General features: G+C 43.7%; 1 protein-coding gene across 1 annotated transcript; it reads right to left on the minus strand.

Annotated features, from left to right (window-relative positions):
- Positions 1-13,055: 13,055 nt before the first annotated feature.
- On the minus strand, positions 13,056-14,738 carry PAQR9 (progestin and adipoQ receptor family member 9). The gene has a single exon (XM_033959477.1). The coding sequence runs from the start codon at positions 14,736-14,738 to the stop codon at positions 13,698-13,700; it is 1,041 nt and encodes a 346-aa protein (XP_033815368.1). The 3' UTR covers positions 13,056-13,697.
- Positions 14,739-21,755: the final 7,017 nt, after the last annotated feature.

The following is a 21,755-nucleotide window of genomic DNA, read 5'->3' on the forward strand; positions in this document are numbered from 1 at the left end:
GCATACATGATGTACATGTCATCTAGTCTAATGTATACTTATGAAGGGAATTTTAAAAAATAAAATAAAATTCTAGAATCTGTCATGGCATACTTGGAATCTCTTCGGAGTATACCAGTGTGCTGTGGCACATGGTAGAGAATGACACATGGACAAATTTTTCCCCATCCCCGCGGAAATACATTTTCCCGTCCCATCCTGGAGAGTTTTTTTCCTGTCCCTTTCCTGCAAGCTCTGTCCTCATCTGCACAAGCCTCAAACACTTTAAAACCATAAGTAGCAACATTCTAGAGCTCAGATTGTAATGTCATAATGCCTTATTCCACCAATGCCTAAGCCCTGTCCTCATCTGCACAAGCTTCAAACACTTTAAAATCATAAGTAGTAACATTCTAGAGCTCAGATTGTGATGTCATAATACCTCATTCCACCAATGCCTAAGCTCTGCCCTCATCTGCACAAGCCTTAAACACTTTAAAACCATAAGTAGCAACATTCTAGAGCTCAGATTGTAATGTCATAATGCCTTATTCCACCAATGCCTAAGCCTTGTCCTCATCTGCACAAGCTTCAAACACTTTAAAATCATAAGTAGTAACATTCTAGAGCTCAGATTGTGATGTCATAATACCTCATTCCACCAATGCCTAAGCTCTGCCCTCATCTGCACAAGCCTTAAACACTTGAAAACCATAAGTAGCAACATTCTAGAGCTCAGATTGTGATGTCATAATACCTCATTCCACCAATGCCTAAGCTCTGCCCTCATCTGCACAAGCCTCAAACACAAGTGGTTGAGACTTGTGCGGTTAGGGCAGAGCTTACAGGAATGGAGCAGTGATAGGGACAGCGACAAAACTCACGGGGAAATTGAGTTCCTGCGGGGACAGGGACAGATTTGTCCCCGTGTCATTCTCTAGCACACGGTTTGAGAGACACTGGGTTAGCCTAAGCATGTCTGACCTTAAATTTTTGTCATCCATAAAAATATGATTATACAATAGAAATGGCAAATAAAATGTGAGTCTGACATCTCTTCAGCTTCTTTTGTTTAAAGAGACACTGACAAATGGCTTCCAGAGCACTTTCTGGACATTAGGAAGAGATAGGCGTTAGCAAGAATTATAGCAAATGCAGCAGCCCGATGCCCGTTCCTGAGGTTAAAATGCTTTTCATTCTTTAAACCACAATGTTTGCACATCCCAATATAAAAGTGAGCCTGTGTGTTCATGGCCTTAATGATGCAATAAAACCTCATAAGAGCTGTGTTACATGAATACACATAAAGCCATCTTCTGCATCTGTAACTCAGACATTGAACACGATGTAATTTCAACCAGCTCAGATCTGCGCCGAGCTTATGTGCCACAGAAATGCTTTTTTCATTGCAGGGCACTTAGAGGACACCATCTGTGAGCAACTGAACTTAGTGTCTGGCCAAGTGAAAGTGTCTGCCTGACCAGATGGTACAGTTTAAAGCTACACAAGTTCCCAGCCATTCTGCCTCACAGGGGAGGTAACAGCAAAGAAATCGGTGACACTGTATCCCCAAAGGAAGAAGGGTGACCTCCCTTACTGATTTTCTGATGCTGCTGCAGTCCAAATCACCTACTAAAAACCAGGCTGTGAGGTTCAGTTTATAAAATGATTTGGAGAGTATTGGGGGAGGAAAAGGGCCCCTTGTTGAAGATCCACACTGAGGACAGTCCCGTCTTGATCTTTATGGCTGAGCCTGAGAACGTGTACAGTGTGGGGAATAAATACCTTATCACTAGAGTTAGCATATGGCTCCAGAAAAAGGAGCTCTATCACCTTAGATAATAATAAATATAATGATAATAATCACCTTAGATAATAATAAATATAATATATATAATTGCAACTGGCTCCGTGAAAAATCACTAGAGTTCAGGTTGTGGGTCTGAGCGTTCACTTAATAGCACTTTGTGAAGCCAGTTTGATAGTGTAATTTTATTATATATATAATATTTATTATTATCTATTTAAGGTGATCAGAGATAGAGCTGTTAGTTTATCACCATTGGGTAATTTGAATCTCCCTAGTATATAGTCCAGAAAAAGGAGGACAGATTGAGACATCCGGGTTTTACTTCCATTGCTTTCAATGGAAGTAAAACCTGAATGTCTCAATCTGTCCTCAGGGCAGGATTAATTCTTCGAGGGCCCCTAGGCACCCAAGTACACTGGGCCCCCCGGGCCCTGCCCCGCCCATGCCCCACCCCCATTTATCTGTTTTCTTATTTACTTCTTTATTTCTACTTGCATTTCTTTTTTTTTTTAAATTCAAAACAAAGATTAGCATACCAGTGCACAGTTTTTTTCTATGCAACCCCCAAACATCTCTGAACAAATCCCCCTTCCTTCCCTTCCTACCTACTTACCCAGAGCTTTAACTCTGAACCTTTTCCATGAATATATAAAAGTGTTCAAATATTTGTAAAGCAGTAATATTATCTGAAATATAAGTCTATATCAGTGGTTCCCAAACCTGTCCTGGGGGACCCCCAGCCAGTCAGGTTTTCAAGATATCCCTAATGAATATGCATGAGAGAGATTTGCATACCTGTCACTTCCATTATATGCAAATCTCTCTCATGCATATTCATTAGGGATATCTTGAAAACCTGACTGGCTGGGGGCCCCCCAGAACAGGTTTGGGAACCACTGATCTATTTTAATAACCAAGTTTACAACGCCTCTCAACTCCTCTGTATCGACAAGCTGTAACTATGCATAAACAACCAAATCTAACTCCTCTAGTATATTCCACTCCATGTATGTTAACTTGTAACGAAACAACAAAGCAAGCAGTCCACCAAAGAATCCAACATGGAACAAAAGAAGATCGGCAGACAATAAGGAGATTCAAATCAGGTGCTCCCAAGAACCATATGCCCGATGAATTTAGCCAAAGCTAGTCAATGATAACAGAAAGCCATGTCTTTCATACACACAGAACACAGATACACCCTCACCCAGTATGGAATAAGTAATCAAACTAAAAATAGAAATATGTAGATAAAGGTTAAACTGAACCACCAAGAAGCCAAACTGCATACAGCACAGAAACAATGTCACATAGCCCCCTAATACTCTGCAAAATATACATATAGCAGATGTACATTTGAAGAAACTGACAATCACCAGTTTACAAATTAACAAATAGAAATAAAACAAAAATTGAAAATAAGAATATACCATTTTATTGGACTAATCCCTTTTTCAATTAACTTTCAGAGACCATAGCCTCCTTCTTCAGGTCAATATAGTATACTGCTGTTACATTATATTGTCCTGACCTGAGAAAGGGGGTTTTGGTCTCTAAAAGTTAGTAAAAAATATATAAAAATTAGTCCAATAAAAAAATTACCTTATATTCTAAAGCAACAAAAAAATTTTTTTTCTACCTTTTGTCATTTTTGCTTTAATCATCTTCATGGAAATAGTATCTGGCTGTGGTTCCCGGTGCCTTCAGCATCTCTCTTTTTGTCCTTGGTTGGGGACAGCAGCAGCAGTGCCACTGCCCCGTCCTTCACGTGTCCAAAGGGAGGCCATCTTCCCTTTCTCGCTCTCTCTCACTCCCTCCCCCGGGCTACCTGTTGGTGGCTTCCTCTGACTGGCGCGCCTGCTGGAAACATGAAGTTACACCGGAGGGTGGGTAGGGCGATTGCATGCACTGGCTCGAGCCTGCCACTGAGGTTTGTCTCGCCTTCTGAGCCACAAGCGAGGTTGGGTCTCGGTGGCCTAACATTGGCCAGCGGGCTGCGGAGAGACGAGGAGCACGAGGTAGTTAACCAGAAAAAATGAAGAGAGAAGCTGTGGGACCTTTCCTCTTGCCTGCATCGCTCTTCCTATAAGCTCCGCCGGTCTCAATCCAGACCCTCAAAAAAAGGAAGTCACTTCAGAGGGGGGCGGGATCAAGATTGGCAGAGCCTATAGCGATGCAGGCAAGAGGAAAAGTCCCGCGGCTTCTGTCTTTGTTTTAGCTGTACCGTAGCCAAAGGCAGGACTGATGGCAGCTAAGTGAGCTGCCTGTATGGTGGGCCCCCTTGAGCTGTGGGGTCTAGGGCAGCCGATCTGTTTGCCACCTCCTAATGCCAGCTCTGGGGCCCCCATGACTATTTTGGGCCCTAGGCACGTGCCTCTTGGGCCTATCCTTTAATCCGGCCCTGTCTGTCCTCCTTTCTCTGGAGCCAAATGGTAACCCTACCTATCACCCAACTGCAATCATTGCTTGGTGTGAATTAAATCTGCATATATATATATATATATATTTTTTTTTTTTTAAAGGATATTCAACCAACATGAGGGGCAGGTACTTTCACCTGAGAGAACAGTAAAATCATCTAGTGTCATTTGTTGTAAAAATTGTTCTTCATAGTTCCAGTGAAATAAATTTATTGATGTAATCAATTTCCAGAGTGCAAAACAATAAGAAACTGTTCAATAACTTTCCAATAAGCCTTTTAAGGAAGCACCTACTCATGCAGCCCATGAAAGAATATATCTGCTGAGCATTGTGTAATTGCAAAACTGATTTGCATCATATACAGATTATATTCTTGTAGAATTTAACAATATTAAAATCCAAATGCAGATAAATATTTTCTAAAAAAAAAGGTTTCCTAAACTTGTCCTGGCTACCCCACAGCTAGTCAATTTTTCAGCATAGTCCTATGGAAGATGCCTTTGCATATACTGGGACTCCAAATGTATGCAAAGTTCTCTCATGCAAATTGATTGTGGGTCTATTCAAAGTCTTATTGCTCAGTATAAAAGGATAACATGAAATGCTACCAGCACTAGGAGAAAGCAAAACTGGCATTGATTTTGATTCTGCTTGCTCTCCTTTTCTAGGATTACCATAGGGCTCCAGGAAAAGGAGGACAGATTGAGACATCTGGGTTTTACTTCCACAATGGAAGTAAAACCCGGATGTCTCAATCTGACTTCCTTACTTCCATTGCTTTTAATAGAAGTAAAACCCAGATGTCTCAATATGTCCTCCTTTTTCTGGAGCCGTATGGTAACCCTACCCTTTCCTCTTCTAAAAGTGAAATTATGTAGCGATGTGAGCCCATTGAACTGTTCAGGGGTCATCTTTAGGCCCTGGAACCATCATGGCAACAGCTTTTCCTAATACTTGGAATCCATCTCTCACCAGGTTACTGCAGAGAGCTCAGTCTTCTTTGTATATTATTTTACATGGGGGCAGTTTGGTGAAATGTTTCTATTTTACATTTCCGTTATTGGATGTATTTAATACCGTTGGATTAATTAAATGTTTGAAATGATTGCACCTTATTTGGGAAAATATATGTCCAAATACTAAAAGCACTAGATTGAGAAATGTTTACCAAAAGTTGCATTATACTGTACTACCAGGTTTCTCTGAAAATAAGACACTGTCTTATATTAATTTTGGGCCCAAAAAAAGGCACTAGGTTTTATTTTTGGGGTATTATTTTTCATATACAATGATCATCTCTCCCTTCCTCTCCTCCACCCCAATTCTTCCTATTTCCTTTCTCTCCTCCACATGTGCATCTTTCCTCCCCTCTCACCCATCCCCTTGTGCAGTATCTTTTCATCCCTACCTCCCATCCCTTGTGCAGCAGAACCCTTGAAGCTTCTATCCCTACCTTCCCCTCGTGAAGCATCTTTCTATCCCTCCCATCCCCCCACGCTGCCGCTGAGCACCCCCCCTCGCTGACTCTTTAATCTCTCCCTCCCATCTGAACCCCGACTGCAAGACTGAAATACCTGATAATAAATGGTAGCATCGGCAGCACAGGCTGCATTGCGACATCACGCCCGGGCATTTCTCTGCCACATCACTGATGATGTCATCAGTAACACGGCATACGGAACGCCCGGGCGTGAGAAGGCCGCGATGCACAAGTTTGTTATCAGGTATTTCGGTCTCGCAGTTGGGGTTCAAATGGGAGGGAGAAATGGGAGGGTCAGCAGGGGGCCGGGAGGGGGGGGGGGAAGCAACTAGGGCTTATTTCCAGGGGTAGGGCTTATTTTCGGGGAAACACGGTACTAAGATTCTAGGAAAAGTGAAGTAGGAAGTCCAGCTCTAAGATGCAAACCTTTCATCTTGTTGTCTCATGTAATATATAGATAGCCTGGAAAAAAATGATACTTTTTCCTTTCAGAATTGTTCAATAAATTCTACTTGAGCTCTGTAAGAGCCTATAGCTGTACAAAAAGAAAGAATTGAAAAGTAGAAAGAAGGATTTCACAGAGAAGTTGTTGCTACTTTTTGAGAAACTCTTTTCTACTGTGTTTCCCCAAAAATAAGACCTACCCCAAAAATAAGCCCTAGTCATTGAATTCGCCAGCAACAGCACCTCCACCCCACCACACAGCCAAACTCCCGCTGACTCTCCCATCTTTCCCTCCCATATGAACCCAGCCGATCCTCCGACCGCGAGACCTACTACCTCCCTCCACAGAGTAGAATCGGAAGCACTCTAAACAGGCTGCTTCGTGGCTTTCTCCCACCAGAGCATTCCCTCTGCTGCATTACTGATTTTGTCATCAGCAACATGGCGCACGGAAGGCCCCAGCGGGAGAAGGCCACACAGCAGCTTGTTTAGAGTGCTGCCGATGCTACTCTGTGGAGGGAGGTATGTAGGTCTCGTGGTTGGCGGGGTTTGGACGGGAGAGAGAGATGGAAGGATGGGATGGTAAGCGGGGGTTTGGCTGCATGGTGGCGGGCTGCTCAAGGGTTCTGCTGCAGCTGCATGGAAGGGAGGGATAGCTGGGCACGAGGGATGGGAGAGATAGAAAGATGCTGTGCACAGCGCAAGGGTTCTGCTGCACAGGGGAGGGAGTGATAGAAAGATGGTGCAGAGGGAAGGCACAAGGGGATGGGTGAGAGGGGAGGAAAGATGCTGCACATGTGGGGGAGAGAAAGGAAAGAGGAAGAATTGGGATGGAGGAGAGGAAGGGAGAGATGATCATTGTACAAGATAAAAATAAGACCAAGTGTGTTCTTTGGGCCCAAAATTAATATAAGATATTATCTTATTTTCGGGGAAACATGGTATTGCCATGCTGTGGTTGTTGTAACAGAAAGTTTCCCAAGGGCCACCAACTGGTATTGTTTGGGGGATTTTCATGATTATATATGAAAGTCATAGAGATATAGCCTTGATTATGACCTTTCCACTGTTGTGCGATTTCCTTTGCAATTTCTTACAAATCTCTTGTGATGGGTTAATTGAAAGAGCACAACATGCACTCACCCTGCTGTGCCTTTGGTGACTTGAGTTAGTGGACTAATGGATCATTTTTTTCCCTCTTTTTTTAACAGTCAGAATTTCATAGGCGATACATGTTCGGGTTCAGCAATCTCTGGACATAACAGTTGTTACCATTACCGATCTCCCATTTCTTATGATGATTGTATTTCATCTTTCTAACTTACCCCTCCTTTTACAAAACTGTAGCGTGGTTTTTAGCGACAGCCGTGGCGGTAACAGCTCCTACGCTTGTAGGAATTCTATGAGCATCGGAGCTGCTACCGGCGCTAAAAGCCACACTATGCTTTTTATAAAAGGGGGGTAGTTAATGTATGTGTTTATTAATTATTATATTCTAAGCTGCCTGTATTGTCTCTAATAGGCAGGATATCAAGTTATAAATAAACGTGAAACTTGATTTTGCCACCAGTGGAGCATGGTCATCCGAAGTTATGTCCCCACTGAAAGAATTTATGGGAAAAAAAAAAAAAAAAAGAGTGTCAGTGGTAAAAATCCAGACCAGGACCTCTCACTTCACAAGCTGAACAGGAACTGTTCAGCTTGTGAAGTGAGAGGTCCTGGTCTGGATTTTCCCCACTGGTGGGTGGCACACAAATATATTGTATAATGAATAACAAGAACTAAGATTCATTACTGAAGCTGAGATCAGCCTGTAGCCCCTGACGACGCCAACAGGCGAAACACAGATTTGTGTTGGACAATTGTGCTCAGTTTATGGTGAACAGCGATACAAGGAACATGAAGATAACATCTATTGGAATACCATTCATGAAGTGATACGTTTGCACAATATCAAGAACTTTTTGGCCAGTATATGGACAGTACTGCAATAGAATAGTTTTGATATGAACTTTTATTGAGTTGGTTGGGTAGGTTGTTAAGGTTTTAGCAAGTTATTTATGTGTATATTTATATGATATGAAGTATTCAAAATACACTTTCACGAGAAAAATATATATAATGTCAAGTGGAACATAAACAGTACTGCTTAGCTTTAAATGTGATGTGCCATTAAAAAGTGGAGGAAAAAGCCTCAGACTGGGACCCTCCCACCTCCACAAAGGTGGTTAACAGGTGGTTAGGCGATAACCTCACTAGCAAAAAACCTCCATTGCACTCCCAAAACGTAAAAACCTTAAACAGGGCTGTTAGTGCTGAACGATCGGAGAAATAACTTTCAACTTATCTTCTGTTGATCGGTACACCAACGGTGGCCAGCGTTTCACAAGTCTGCTGCCTCAGGGTGTAACGTATCCGATCAAACTTCAGTCGGGACGCCTAGACGCATTTCCTACATCAGCAGCAGAAGTATGATATGAAGTATTAACACATGTGTGTGGTGAAAATTTTTTTTTTTTAGACAAACAGTATAAAATAAAAAGAAGTGATTAATGAATGTGTGGGAATTTTAATTTATAAATTTGTAGCAAATATAGTTCTTTGTGTTTATAAAATGCATATTCATTAGGGATATCTTGAAAACCCGACTGGCTGGGGGTCCCCTAGGATAGGGTTAACAACCACTGGTTTAGGACAATAACTCTGATACTATATATTAGATGTTGGACTCTCAAATTCCTTATTCAGATGCCTAAGCTAATGTACAATAATTTCTAAAAATGCATTTGATCCAGACTGTACTTAATATCTCAGCCAACAAGGCCTCTAAAGCCAGTGCTAGAATGTGGGGGGAAACCGTTAAGCTGATTGGATTTTGTTTTGTAAAAGCAACCAGGTTTTAAAGATTCTATTCACTCTGTAAAGATTGTTTTCAATGCAGGGTTCTCTAAACAGCAGCAAAAGCTGCAGATTTTACACAAATACATTCATAAATTTTCTCACATACCTATAGGCTCTAGGCCCCTTCAGAGCTCTAAGGGGCTCTTTTACTAAGCTGCATTCAGTGCCAATGCGTGCCTAAAACAACAAAAAAAAAAGTGTACTGGCATGGGATGCGTCCAAGTATCCTGTGGTAACTGTGAAATCTGCACCCACTAGTTATGTGCTAAAAAGAAATTTCACATTTATTTAAAGGGGCATGTCAGGCAGAGAGTAGGTTTTGCATGGATAATTCAGGAGTCCTCTCCATCCAGTGGCATAGCAAGGGTAGGAGGCACCTGTTCCCTCCTCTCTGCCCTCCCTACTCCTTCCCCGCCCCCTCCCCCAGGCCACAATTGCGTCCTCCCTTCCTCCTGTATCTTTTTAAGTCTTTGTCAGCGTGAGCAGCTTCTCTGTCCTTCTGCTAATGCCGGCATTGTCTTTTCCTCTGACATCACTTCCTGGCCCCATGATCAGAAGTGATTTCAGAGGGGAGGAGGCACCTGTTCCCTCCTCTCTGCCCTCCCTACTCCTTCCCCGCCCCCTCCCCCAGGCCACAATTGCGTCCTCCCTTCCTCCTGTACCTTTTTAAGTCTTTGCCAGCGTGAGCAGCTTCTCTGTCCTGCTGTTAGTGCCGGCATTGTCTATTCCTCTGACATCACTTCCTGGCCTCATGATCCGAAAGTGATTTCAGAGGGGAGTCAGGCCAGTGCAAGCAGCTGGCTGAAGAATTTTCTTGCACTGAATATTTAAATAGGTATGGGGAAGAAGGGAGGGCATGAGCGTGACGTGAGGGGGCATAGAGGTGCCAGCACCCCCTACCAAGATGGTGCCTGGAGCGGTCCGCCCCTCTGCCTCCCCCTTACTAAGCCAATGTCTCCACCTACAAAATGGGTGCTGGTAAGTACTCATGTGGTAATTTTTAAAAATGGCTACATGCCATTGATAACATTACAATAAGGAGACAAGTAAAGTATACTATTATGTATACTAAACGTATATAAAATAAAACTTACTCCTATATATTAAAAAAGATTATGTCTCAATAGATTGATCCAGTTCTCTCTTATACAATCAGAAAAATGGAACTCTAATGGGGAGTGGTAACCCCCCTCGCGGAGTTCACCGTCCAATCATAATGTTTTGATCAGGCAATCAATTTCTGAAGCATAATAATAGCTTTTTGCTTTTTCTTTCGTGTTTTTTTCTTTTTCTATTATATTGCTTAAGAGCTAGTTGCAAAAATCAGATGGCAAACAGTCACGAGTCTAAAAGAGTCCTTCATTTAGCTCTAAACATTGTCCGGGGGTCTCAGCGTGGTCCCGTTTTGGAATCTGCTTCAGGAGACCTGAATAGGAACTTCCAACTTTTTCAGTGATTCTGCAAACGTTTCTATAATACAAATATATTTTAAAAAATTTGTATGCTGTGCGGTAACTTCTCTAACCCAACACTGCAAAAACAGCTCAACAACGGTATGGGCAAGCTTTCGCTTCCCTCCTGTACTTGTTTGCAAAGTTTTTACAGTGTTGGTTAGAGAAGTTACCGCACAGCATACTAATTTTTTTTTTCTATACAGTGGTACCTTGGTTTGCGAGTAACCCGGTTTGCGAGTGTTTTGCAAGACGAGCAAAACACTCAGCAAACTTTTGACTCGCAAACCGAGCACTGCCCTGATCAACGAGCACTTACAGGGGATTCCTCTTCCGTCCAGCCTTCTACATCGGGTGCCTTCTGCAGGTTGGAGGACCTCTGTCTGGGCCTGCGCGGCCGGGTACTGTCCCGCCTGTGCATTGCGTGTGACGTGCACAGCGTCAATCATCGGCATTGTGCGTGTCGTGCGCAGCGTGCTGGTGGGGCGGCTCTCGGCTATGTGGGCTCGGGTGGGGGCTCTCCAGTATGCGAGGGGCATCCGACATGGAGGGCTGGCCGGCAGATGGAGGAGGCATCCCTCTGAAGGCACTGCGAAGTTCTCCGGCGGCTGGCATCCCCCCCTGAAGGTGCACTGTGGGGTTCTCCGGCAGTTGGCATCCCCCCCGAAGCGGCACTGTGGGGTTCTCCAGCGGCTGGCATCTACCCCCCCCCCCGAAACGGCACTGTGGGGTTTTCCGGCGGCTGGCATCCCCCCCCCGAAGTGGCACTGTGGGGTTCTTCTTCAGATGACCCACAGAGGAGGCAGACGGAGGAGATGGCGCTGCAGCACCCGGCATCCGACAGGTATAGACCCTGGGTTCTAGAACGAATCGTTGCTGTTGCCACTATTTTCTATGGGGAACTTTGTTTTGATAAACGAGCATTTTGGATTACGAGCATGCTCCTGGAACGGATTATGCTCGTAATCCAAGGTAACACTGTATTTGTATTATAGAAACGTTTGCAGAATCATAGCAAGTCTTCTCATTGAATGAGTCATATACTTTCACTGAAAAAGTTGGACGTTCCTATTTGGGACTCCTCAAGCAGATTCCAAAACGGAGCCACGCTGAGACCCCCGGACAATGTTTAGAGCTAAGTGAAGACTCTTTTAGACCTGTGACTGTTTGCCATCTGATTTTTGCAGCTAGCTTTTAAGCAATATAATAGAAAAAGAAAAACCACAACAGAAAAAGAAAAAAGTTATTATTATGCCTCAGATTGATTGCACGATCAAAACGCTATGACTGAACGGTGAACTCCGCAACGGGGGTTACCACTCCCTTTTAGTTCCATTTCTCTGAGCGTATAAGAGAGTACTGGATCAATCTACTGAGACATATAATCTTTTTGAATACATAGGAGTAAGTTTTATTTTGTAATGATAACATTACTGCATGGCCATCAATGTAAAGAATAGGAAAATGGCTTTAATGCATGGGAAAGACCAGGCGTAAAGGTATTCTAAGCCCATGTTTTACAGCAAGTAAAAAGGACCCCTAAAAAAAAGCAGTTAAAGTATCTAATTTACAAGACAAACTTGGTTACTTTTTAATTTTTTGCTAATAGAGATCACATACACTGCTTTTTTAAACTGTGGACTTTTACTGTTGCTCTCCTGTGCAATATTTAACGGCATTATTTGATGCCAGATTTAGAGAATGGCATAGTTTCTGGCTGCCGGAAGCCTTTCTCTACTGCTGAGTCATCAGAGATTGGTTTGCACATGGTAACAAGAAGCTTCCTTGTGACTATTTCTTACTGTAGAGGTGGACAATAAGCCAGGATCGCCTCTCACTCTCCTTCTCATCCTACATATGATGGCTTTTTTTACTACACCACTGCTTCTTTTAACCTTGATCTTGTGTGAGGAAGGTTATGAAGATAATCTGCCCATACCCAGCCTTTGGGGAAGTTAACCGCTTCCAGTGGCACGGGAATGAAGGGTGGAAATTTGACGTAACAGTATACATTATAAAGGAAATAATTATGTGTCTTTTTGCCATTAAATCATAAGCAACAAGGATTTGAATATACTGTATAAATTTTGGTTCCCCTAAAGGGGATCTGAGGGTATTGCAGTCTTATTTTTTTTTTTTCTTCAACCATTTGCCTCCCACACTGCTGAAAACGGTCCTTGTGCTTCTTTCTATACATGAAGTCATCATTTACAGAATTTCACTTAAGAGGAACATGAGTAATCAAGTTATCTAATCTGAAAGGGTTGGTATAACTATCAGTGCATAGAGAAATGGATGAAATAATAGAGCAGATCACTAGAACTCTATTTGTACACTAAAGAAAAAAAAAGTCTGAAATAGCACCACAGATCCCCCCACTCCCACCCCCATTTTATTCAGCTATACTTAGTTCCCTTTTATACTGAAGCTGTTTAATACTTATTATGGGCCTCTCACTGACCTGTTCAACCTTTTCTAATGTTGTTTCTGTTTATAATCCTCTGGAACTGCTAAAATCCCATTGCCATAAGCACCTGTCAAACCCACCTGCTTGATCTTATGCAGGCGCTTTTTTTTTTTTTTTTTTTAGATTGAACACACTGTATAATGAAAAGTAAGCATTCTGATTATGTTCCTAAGGTCAAACAGATTCCGAATCGAAGCGGATTAGATTGTGATTTATTGAATGAGACCACCTGAGTGCTTGGAGACGCCCTGGTTATGAAAGGAAAGTAGGGTGTTAAATATGAGGGCCCCTCTTCACACAATCTTCTTTGTACTTCACTGCTAACAAGGAACTGCAGTGCAGTCCAATTCCTAGAAGCAGTTACTGCAGCTGGTGGGCTGTTCCCTTGCAAAATCTAATCCCCCCCCCCCCACCACAAATGGGAGGCTGGAATAACACAGCAAATAATGAGGTAAAAAAAAAAAAATCAAAGAAATCTAGTGTAAATTAGGCACAAGACTCGAGGTGACCTGATGCCTAAAAAATGAGAAGTAATCTTTTCACATATGAGTAATGTCCTAAAACGGTTAAAATAAATAATGCACTAATTTTCCTGTTTCATGCGTTTCAATCTAATAAAGTACTGTATTTAACTAAAAGGTCTCTTGATTTCCTGCAGTTTGCAAGGTTCAAATGCCCCGTTTAACTCGAATTTTTTTTTTTTTTTGGCATCGAATGTTCGCAGCCGAATTAGCTCGAGCCGGCTTATTCTTCTTTGCAGAGATTCGGTCGGCCCAAAAACTGTCTCACCACCATCCCCAGACAAACGATTAAAAGCAGCATGAACCCCAGGGTCCCCGAAAAGGTGGGCGCCGCGGGCGGCGATTTTAAAAACTGGCCGAGCCCGTCTTCCACGTAAAACATCTGGTCGTGGATGCTGAGAAAGGTGAAGATGTGGAACAACTGGTGGCTGTGCCCTACGATGTCAAAGAGCCCGGGCTGGATCCTCTCGGGGATTTTGCTGACGTTGAAAAAAGCGGCGACCAGGAGCCAAAAATAGCGCCGGTAGAAGTACAGGAAGAGAGTGGGGTTTTTCCGCTGCAGGTCGAAGAGCAGGCTCTCGATCATGACCGGGCAGGCCATGCTCAGGGGCATGACGAAGACGAAGGTGCGCACGGCGAACGGGTACGCGCAGTCCCCGGCGCGGCTCTGGCAGCACGCGAAGGTGCAGGTCACGGCGAGGACAAAGGCCACGGGCAGCACGAAGGAGCTGTAGAGACGCAGCAGCTGCGCGTAGTCCACGTGCCAGCCCGCGCCGCGCAGGTAGGGGGTCATCGCGTTCGAATCCAGCAGAGTCAACTGCGGCAGCAGGTAGTAATAATAGGCCACCGTGCTGCCGAAGCCGTAGTAGCTGATGGAGGCATAGTCCAGATAGAAGAAGGCGGTGCGCAGGCGCAGAGAGTGGCAGCTGAACACATGGGCCGTGCAGCTCATGGCAAATGTCAGCACGACCCCTGAGGCGTAGCACCAGAGCGGGAGCAAGGACGGGTGGTGGAAGGGCAGGTCGGTGGCCAGGAAGAAGAGGCGGCCGAACTTGCTCAGGCACATCACCAGGGGGATGAAGTGCGTCCAGAAGTTGAGGGTCTCGTTGGTGGGCTGGAAGATGGAAGCCAGGCACTCCTGTGCGGTGCAGTGCAGCTTCCTGTAGCCCGAGAGGATGAAGCACTCGACGAAATCGTCGGGGACCTGGTCCCATCGCAGCAGGGGCGCGCTGCCCTTTGCCCGGCCGTAGGCTGGCGGTGGCATCATTAGAAACTGCAGCAAAATAATTAAAAAAAAAAAAAAAAAAAAAAAAAAAAGAGGGAAGGGTTAAATACCTCCTTCCCGGCACCTGAGTCTCTCTCGGCGATGGGAAGCAAATGCTGGAGTTGCAACTAACCGCTTCCCTGCTGGAAGGAGAAAGGTTCGCTCTTCTGCTTCAGTATCATTGCGGTACTTGCACCACGTCTCTCTTCTGCATAATTGAGCATCGCGGTAATTCAAGACCTGACGGATTGTGGCTGGAGAAAAGTGCGGCCCCAGCTGACGTGCCTAGTCGGTACATTCGCCTGCACGATAATGTAACCGTTTGGTTAATGTATCAGTCTCCCCCCTCCCCCCCCCCCCTCCCCTCAGATAGGCTGAAGGCTGGCCCTTTAAGAGATTTAAAGACCGCAGAGGCAGGACAGGCTGCAAAAGTGATAACCCAGAAATGAAAGCAGAGATAATAGAGAGGGGGGGATGAATTTTGTGTTTTGTTTCTATACTGCCTTCCATAGACCAAATGAAAGCATGCCTAATAAATAAATAACACCACATAAAAATGATAATACGTTTTTGTTTGGCGATAGGAAGGGAAGAGTGGTGTGAATGAATCGTTCCATGCTGTTTAAGCATACGATGAAAGGATGCCAGACAGGACGATGCAACCCATACATACAGAAAGGCATTGCTAACAGAACCGTCAGTGGCAAGCAACCATTTTGTACAATGTATGGAGAAAAAGGAGATCGTCTGACAGGGTTTAAATTCTGCTTCTCCCACTGATGCTTCTTGTGATCTTGGACAAGTCACTTCACCCTCCATTCACGCCCAACTTGGATTATAAGGCCACGTAAGGACATAACTTGTGCGCCTGGTTATGTCCCCGATTGCACTCTGATTTGTAAAGGTGAGCCATTAAATTTAAAACCCAAATACAAAATATGCAATCGGAGACCAAGAAAATGCAGCACAAAGGTACAGCGATATTCCCAGTTGTACTGGGCACCATTGGCCTGATTTAAAAACATCCACGTGCACTTCATAAATTAGTTCTACATAGTGGACTCTATGAATTCTAGAAGGCTGTTTCTCTTTGACACAACGTAATTATCAAAGCAAGCACTGGTGATAGTTTTGAGAAATTCAAATCATTGCAAAGTAACACTAGTTTATGAGTGAGGTTAATTCCGGTTGTGGCTTGCACAAAACAAACACGCCAATAAGAGGAACAAGCAGCTATTTAACCAGAAAATCTATGTGTAAACTGCTCAATCTAGACATTGCCCCTAGTGTGGAGAACCCGCCCCCCTCAAAATCAGAGCTGTATTAAATACACTAACCCCCCAATTCTATAAATGATGCCTAAAGATGTGCACGCCACAAAGCCAGTGTACTGTATACACACAATTGGAACCAATGATTAGCAATTAACACTTTCTAATTGGCACTAATTAAAAGTTACGTGCATAACTCAGAAAGCACGATTCTGTAAAATATATGCGCCAGTTTCAGTGCGCACATTTGAAAAGGGGGCATGGTCAGAGGCGGATTGGGGGCATTCCTAAAAGTTAGGTGCGTTGTTATAGAATATCCTGAAAAGCACATACCTTAGGCGCAGGCTAGAGAATGACAGGGGGGGGGGCACATTTTTCCCCATTCCCGCAGGAACTCAATTTCCCCGACTCATCATTTTTGTCGCTGTCCCTGCCCCATTCCTGTAAGCTCCGCCTTAACCGCACAAGCCTCGAGCACTTAAGATTTTTTAAAGTGTTTGAAGCTTGTGCGGATGAGGACGGAGCTTGCAGGAACGGGGCAGGGACAGGAAAAGAACTCTCCGAGACGGGAAAACGAGTTCCCGTGGGGACGGGGAAAAATGTGTCCCCATGTCATTCTCTAGTGCAGGCATTTAGGCCTGGTTTCAGCTGGCCTAAATAGCTGCACCAAGCCTATGTGTCACACAGTGGCGCTAAACCTGATTCTATAATAGGTAAGTGCACCTTGTGGAATCACGCTGAGCGCCATTCTAGTCAGCGCCAAAATTTTAGGTGCAATATATAGAATGTGGCCCTAAGTGCTCCAGGTACTCCAGGTTTATATAATCACTTGTCAGATAAAACTCCACCAAAACCAATTTAACTCTCCCCTTTACAAAACCATAGAAGCATTTTTTAGCGCAGGCCAGCGCATTGAATGCTCTGCGCTGCTCCCGATGCTCATAGGAACTTTATGAGTGTCAGGAGTAGCGCAGAGCATTCAGCACGCCAGCCTGCGCTAAAAAACGCTTCTGCAGTTTTGTAAATGGGAAGGATTAATGCATAAGCACAAAAAAAACAAAAAAAAAAACCTTTTAATATGCCAAATATGGCATTAATGTACTGCAAGGATCAAACCAGTAATTATACAGGAAGAAAAAAAATCTATCAAATTAGTCTATGTTACCATGTGAGAAAAATTGAAAAGCCACTTATCTAAAAAAAAAGAAAAGAAAAGTGAATTGTAGTATAAACTACAGACTTCTTGAAATCCCAGTCCCAACAGGGACCCCCTGTTTTGTGTAGTCACTGCATCAGGGGAAAGGAGCCACCACTTTTCTTTCAACTTGCTTTCAAAATGACGCCCAACTTGAGAATTGGCTATTCTGGGGTCTTGAGAATGACACGGGAGCAAATTTTTCCCTGTCTCTGCGGGAACTCATTGTATCGTCCCGTCCCCGTGAATTCTTTTCCTGTCCCTGCCCTGTTCCTGCAAGCTCCGTCCTTATCTGCACAAGCCTCAAACACTTTAAAATCGTAAGTGTTTGAGGCTTGTGTAGTTAAGACAGAGCTTACAGGAATGGGGCAGTGACAGCGACAGCGAGAAAATACACGGGGACGGGATGGGGAAATTGAGTTCCTGGGGGGGATGGGGACAAAATTGCCCCATGTCTTTCTCTAGTTTTTTTCTCTAAAATACCAAAATAACAAAAAGATCCCACTGTTCAGAGCATAAGGTGTAAAAAAAAAGGTGAGGAGAAGGATCTCTGAAACCTGCTTGGTGACAGGGAATAAACCTCAGCCAAGTCCGACAAGGTTCCACGTTTCATTCATTGATCCTGAAAAACCTTCCCCTTCCTTTATCGTTCTATTTCTTTTCTATTTATTATGATTCTTTCTTCCTTTTAATATTAGTTTTTATAAAATCTTCTCCACTGAGTTTTCTCTTAAAACTATATTCATTTGAATTACTGTTCAATGTATCTTGGTTCATAGACAACAACGCGGAAGACAAAGGCGCGCGCCGACAACTGAGCGCAAGACGGAGGTGCGCGCTGAAGAAAATTACTGTTTTTAGGGGCTCCGACGGGGGTTTTTGTTGGGGAACCCCCCCCCACTTACTTAATACAAATCGCGCCAGCGTTGTGGGGGTTTGGGGGGTTATAACCCCCCACATTTTACTGTAAACTTAACTTTTTCCCTAAAAACAGGGAAAAAGTGAAGTTTTCAGTAAAATTTGGGGGTTACAACCTCCCAAACCCCCCACAACGCCCCCACAACGCGGCGTGATTTGTATTAAGTAAAGTGTGGGGGGGTTTCCTCCCCCCCCGTTGGAGCCCTAAAAACAGTAATTTTATTTGGCGCGCGCCTCCGCGCTGCGCTCAATTGTCTGCTCGCGCCTTTGTCCCGGCGCGCTTTTGACCTGACACCATGTATCTTCATATTTACTTATCTCATATGTTGCAGGCAGCCACAGCCCAATGGGACCCGTTTCACTAGAATTGCTGGCTTTCTCAAGGGTTCACATAGACTGCTGCATATTTCTGTAATGCATACATATACAGTGCTCTCCCTGCGAATTTGCGGTCGGTGATTCACGGTTCCGGTCATTTGTTGCATTTTCTGACAGCGAACCGCCGACCAGGAGAGGACAGGAGAGAGCAGCCGGAGCTGTATGCTCTGACCGCCTCTTCCTGTACTAAAGTCAGGCCTCACCAATCAGGAGCTGCTTTGACACGCAGATCCTGATTGGTAAGGTCCGACTTTAGTACAGGAAGAAGCGGTCGGAGCATACTGCGAGTGAGTTCCTTCACTTACCGGCGCTCTGGCTGCTCTCTCCTGCCTCTCCTGCTGCCCTCTCCAGTCTCCCCCACAAAAAAACGTATTTGCGGTTTTTCAAGGTTCGTGGGGGTTCCTGGAACGGAACCCCCGTGAATATCGGGGAGTACTGTATATTAATATATATATTCCTCATGCTTAATGCTACTACAGCTCTTGTAGCCATTCACGCTATATATATATATATATACACAATCATCATAATGTTATTCAATTCTTTGATGTCAAATCTTATCCAGTATCATATTCATATTTTGCATTTTGCTTCCTGATTCCTTATATAGCCCCAGAATTTTGGAACCATATATGGAAACTTAGATCCATTAAATCTTATTTCGATACGTCAGCATTCAGAATCCTGGTACAATCCCTCGTACTAAGTCAACTTGACTACTGTAACATCGCATATCTAGCAACTTCCCAAAAGAATATGCAATGTTTACAATTAATGCAAAATGCAGCAGTCAGACTAATCTTCGGGCTAAAGAAATTCGATCACGTGACACCTTACTACCAGTTGCACTGGCTACCGATGGAAGCATGCGTAAAGTTCAAATTCACCTGCTTCTGCTTTAAAGTACTATACGGACTAGCCCCTAAATACATAACTGACCTTTTCTCCTTCTCAGCCAACAGACACAAGAGAAGCTCACATTCGAACTTCGTTCCCCCCCCCCCAGTCAAAGGTTGTAAACAGAAAAAACACCATGAACACCTTCTCTCACATCAAGCAGCATTATGGGGTAAAGATCTAGATCAATTGCTTTCGCCCACTACTTATGAGGAATTCAGGAATTGCCTCAGGGTTTCCAAACATATCTGTTCCTGAAGTATCTAGACAACTGACCCATATTTCTCTTTCTTCTCAACAACGGTTTTCTTGACCTATTAATCTCTTTCTTACACCTCTCCTAAGTTCAATCAATTTGTACCTTCTTTTAATCTTTTGTAAACCGCATAGAACTTCACGGTACTGCTATTATTAATATTATATATTCCTCACGGTTCATAGACAACGGCGCGAAAGACAAAAGCGCGCGCTGACAATTGAGCGCAGCGCATGCCGCCGCGCCGCTCTAAATTACAGTTTTTAGGGGCTCCGACGGGGGGTTTTGTTGGGGAACCCCCCCAGTTTACTTAATAGACATCGCGCCGGCGTTTTGGGGGGTTGTAACCCTCCACATTTTACTGTAAACTGAACTTTTTCCCTAAAAACAGGGAAAAAGTGAAGTTTTCAGTAAAATGTGGGGGGTTACAACCCCCCACACCCCCCACAACGCGGCGCAATGTCTATTAAGTAAAGTGGGGAGGGGGTTCCCCCCCACGCCCCCCCCCGTCAGAGCGCTAAAAACAGTAATTTAGAGCGGTGCTGCGGCGCGCGCTGCGCTCAATTGTCTGGGCGCGCCTTTGTCCCGGCGCGCTTTTGACCTGACACCATTCTTCACTGTCTCTCCTATATCAAAATGACCTAGGAATTAACTCCTCAATCCACTTCATTTACTTAATATTCCTTTCTCAACACTAGTTTCTCACGTCTGTTCATACTACTGACTCACTCACTCATACCTATCAAAATCTTACCGCCTCCTTTACTAACACATAGCGCGGGTTTTATCGCCGGCAGCGGCGGTAACTGCTCCGATGCTCATAGGAATTCTGTGAGCGTCGGCGCAGTTACCGCCGCTGCCAGCGCTAAAATCCACGCTACGCGTTAATAAAGTAGGGGAGTTAAACATCCATACTCATGTAGCATAGCTTTCTAAATGTTAGTGCACAGTAAAAAAAATCCTCCTGCCTTGATTTTCAACACTTCCTACTTCTACATAAGGACTATAATAATCTTTTTTTGTTACTTTAATCGTAGTCAATTCCTCTATTATTAATTGGATAGTATCTTCTTAGGCATATGAGCTATAGGGCTCCTTTTACTAAGGTGCGCTAGCATTTTTAGCGCACGCAGCAGATTAGCAAGCGCTAACCCCGCGCTGCGCGGCTAGAACTAACATCAGCTCAATGCTGGCATTAGCGTCTAGCTCGTGCGGCATTGTCGCACACGCTATTCCGCACGTTAATGCCCTAACGCAGCTTGGTAAAAGGAGCCTGTAGTATTTTTTTCCCTAGCACTGTCTCATACACCAAACTGCTCGCTTCCATCAGCACTTGATCTCTTTTTGTTCTTTTTTTTTTGGCCAGTGGCCAGTCTTTTTCTCTATCCCACGCTTTTTGTTAGATCACATTAATTTTTCAGTTGTGGGGACCACGCGGTAAGCTCTGAATTGAGCAGTTTTGCACAAAATTAAGCTATTTGGACACACCTTGCTTGAGAAAGGACAAATAGGATCAAAATCAGAAAAATGTTTGGAGATGGGTGTAAAAGAGTTTATGTGTGTATATATATATATATATATATATATTTATATTATGGATGTAGTAGTCTCCAGAGGTGTGGAAGTGATTGGGCTTCTGAGGCCTGCCAGACAGGAATACACATCCAGAGGGTCCAGGAGCACCTTTCACATCCAGCCTCCACAAAGGACATTAGGTCCATCTCCAGAGGCATTAACTGATTCCTACTTGTAAGAACTGTAACGAACAAAAGAAATGAGTCTGTGAACCTAATACCCAAAAGGTTACACATTATCATCGGTTTCACTCTTTTAACATAAATAATTTAGAAAAACATTTTATACAAGGAAGTAAAAAGACTCAGAAAATTGACAAAGCCTTCTTCACTAATATGTTTAAAGATTCGTATCAAAGGCATTAAAAAAACCTTCCTATATTCTTTTACAATGACCAGTTATGCAAACATAATAAATGTGAGAATGTATCTAATTTCATTTAATAAAGCAAGTGGTATGTTTCATATCTAACAATGGCCAGTTCTTGCTCTATTCCATTGTTAAATTAGGACTTGTGTTCATATCTC

This window comes from Geotrypetes seraphini, chromosome 9, assembly GCF_902459505.1.
Source record: "Geotrypetes seraphini chromosome 9, aGeoSer1.1, whole genome shotgun sequence".
Classification (NCBI taxonomy): domain Eukaryota; kingdom Metazoa; phylum Chordata; class Amphibia; order Gymnophiona; family Dermophiidae; genus Geotrypetes; species Geotrypetes seraphini.

What these genes read in the sequence shown, in the direction of transcription:
- PAQR9 (XM_033959477.1), bottom strand. Translation starts at nt 14,738, where the DNA reads ATGCCACCGCCAGCCTACGGCCGGGCAAAGGGCAGCGCGCCCCTGCTG.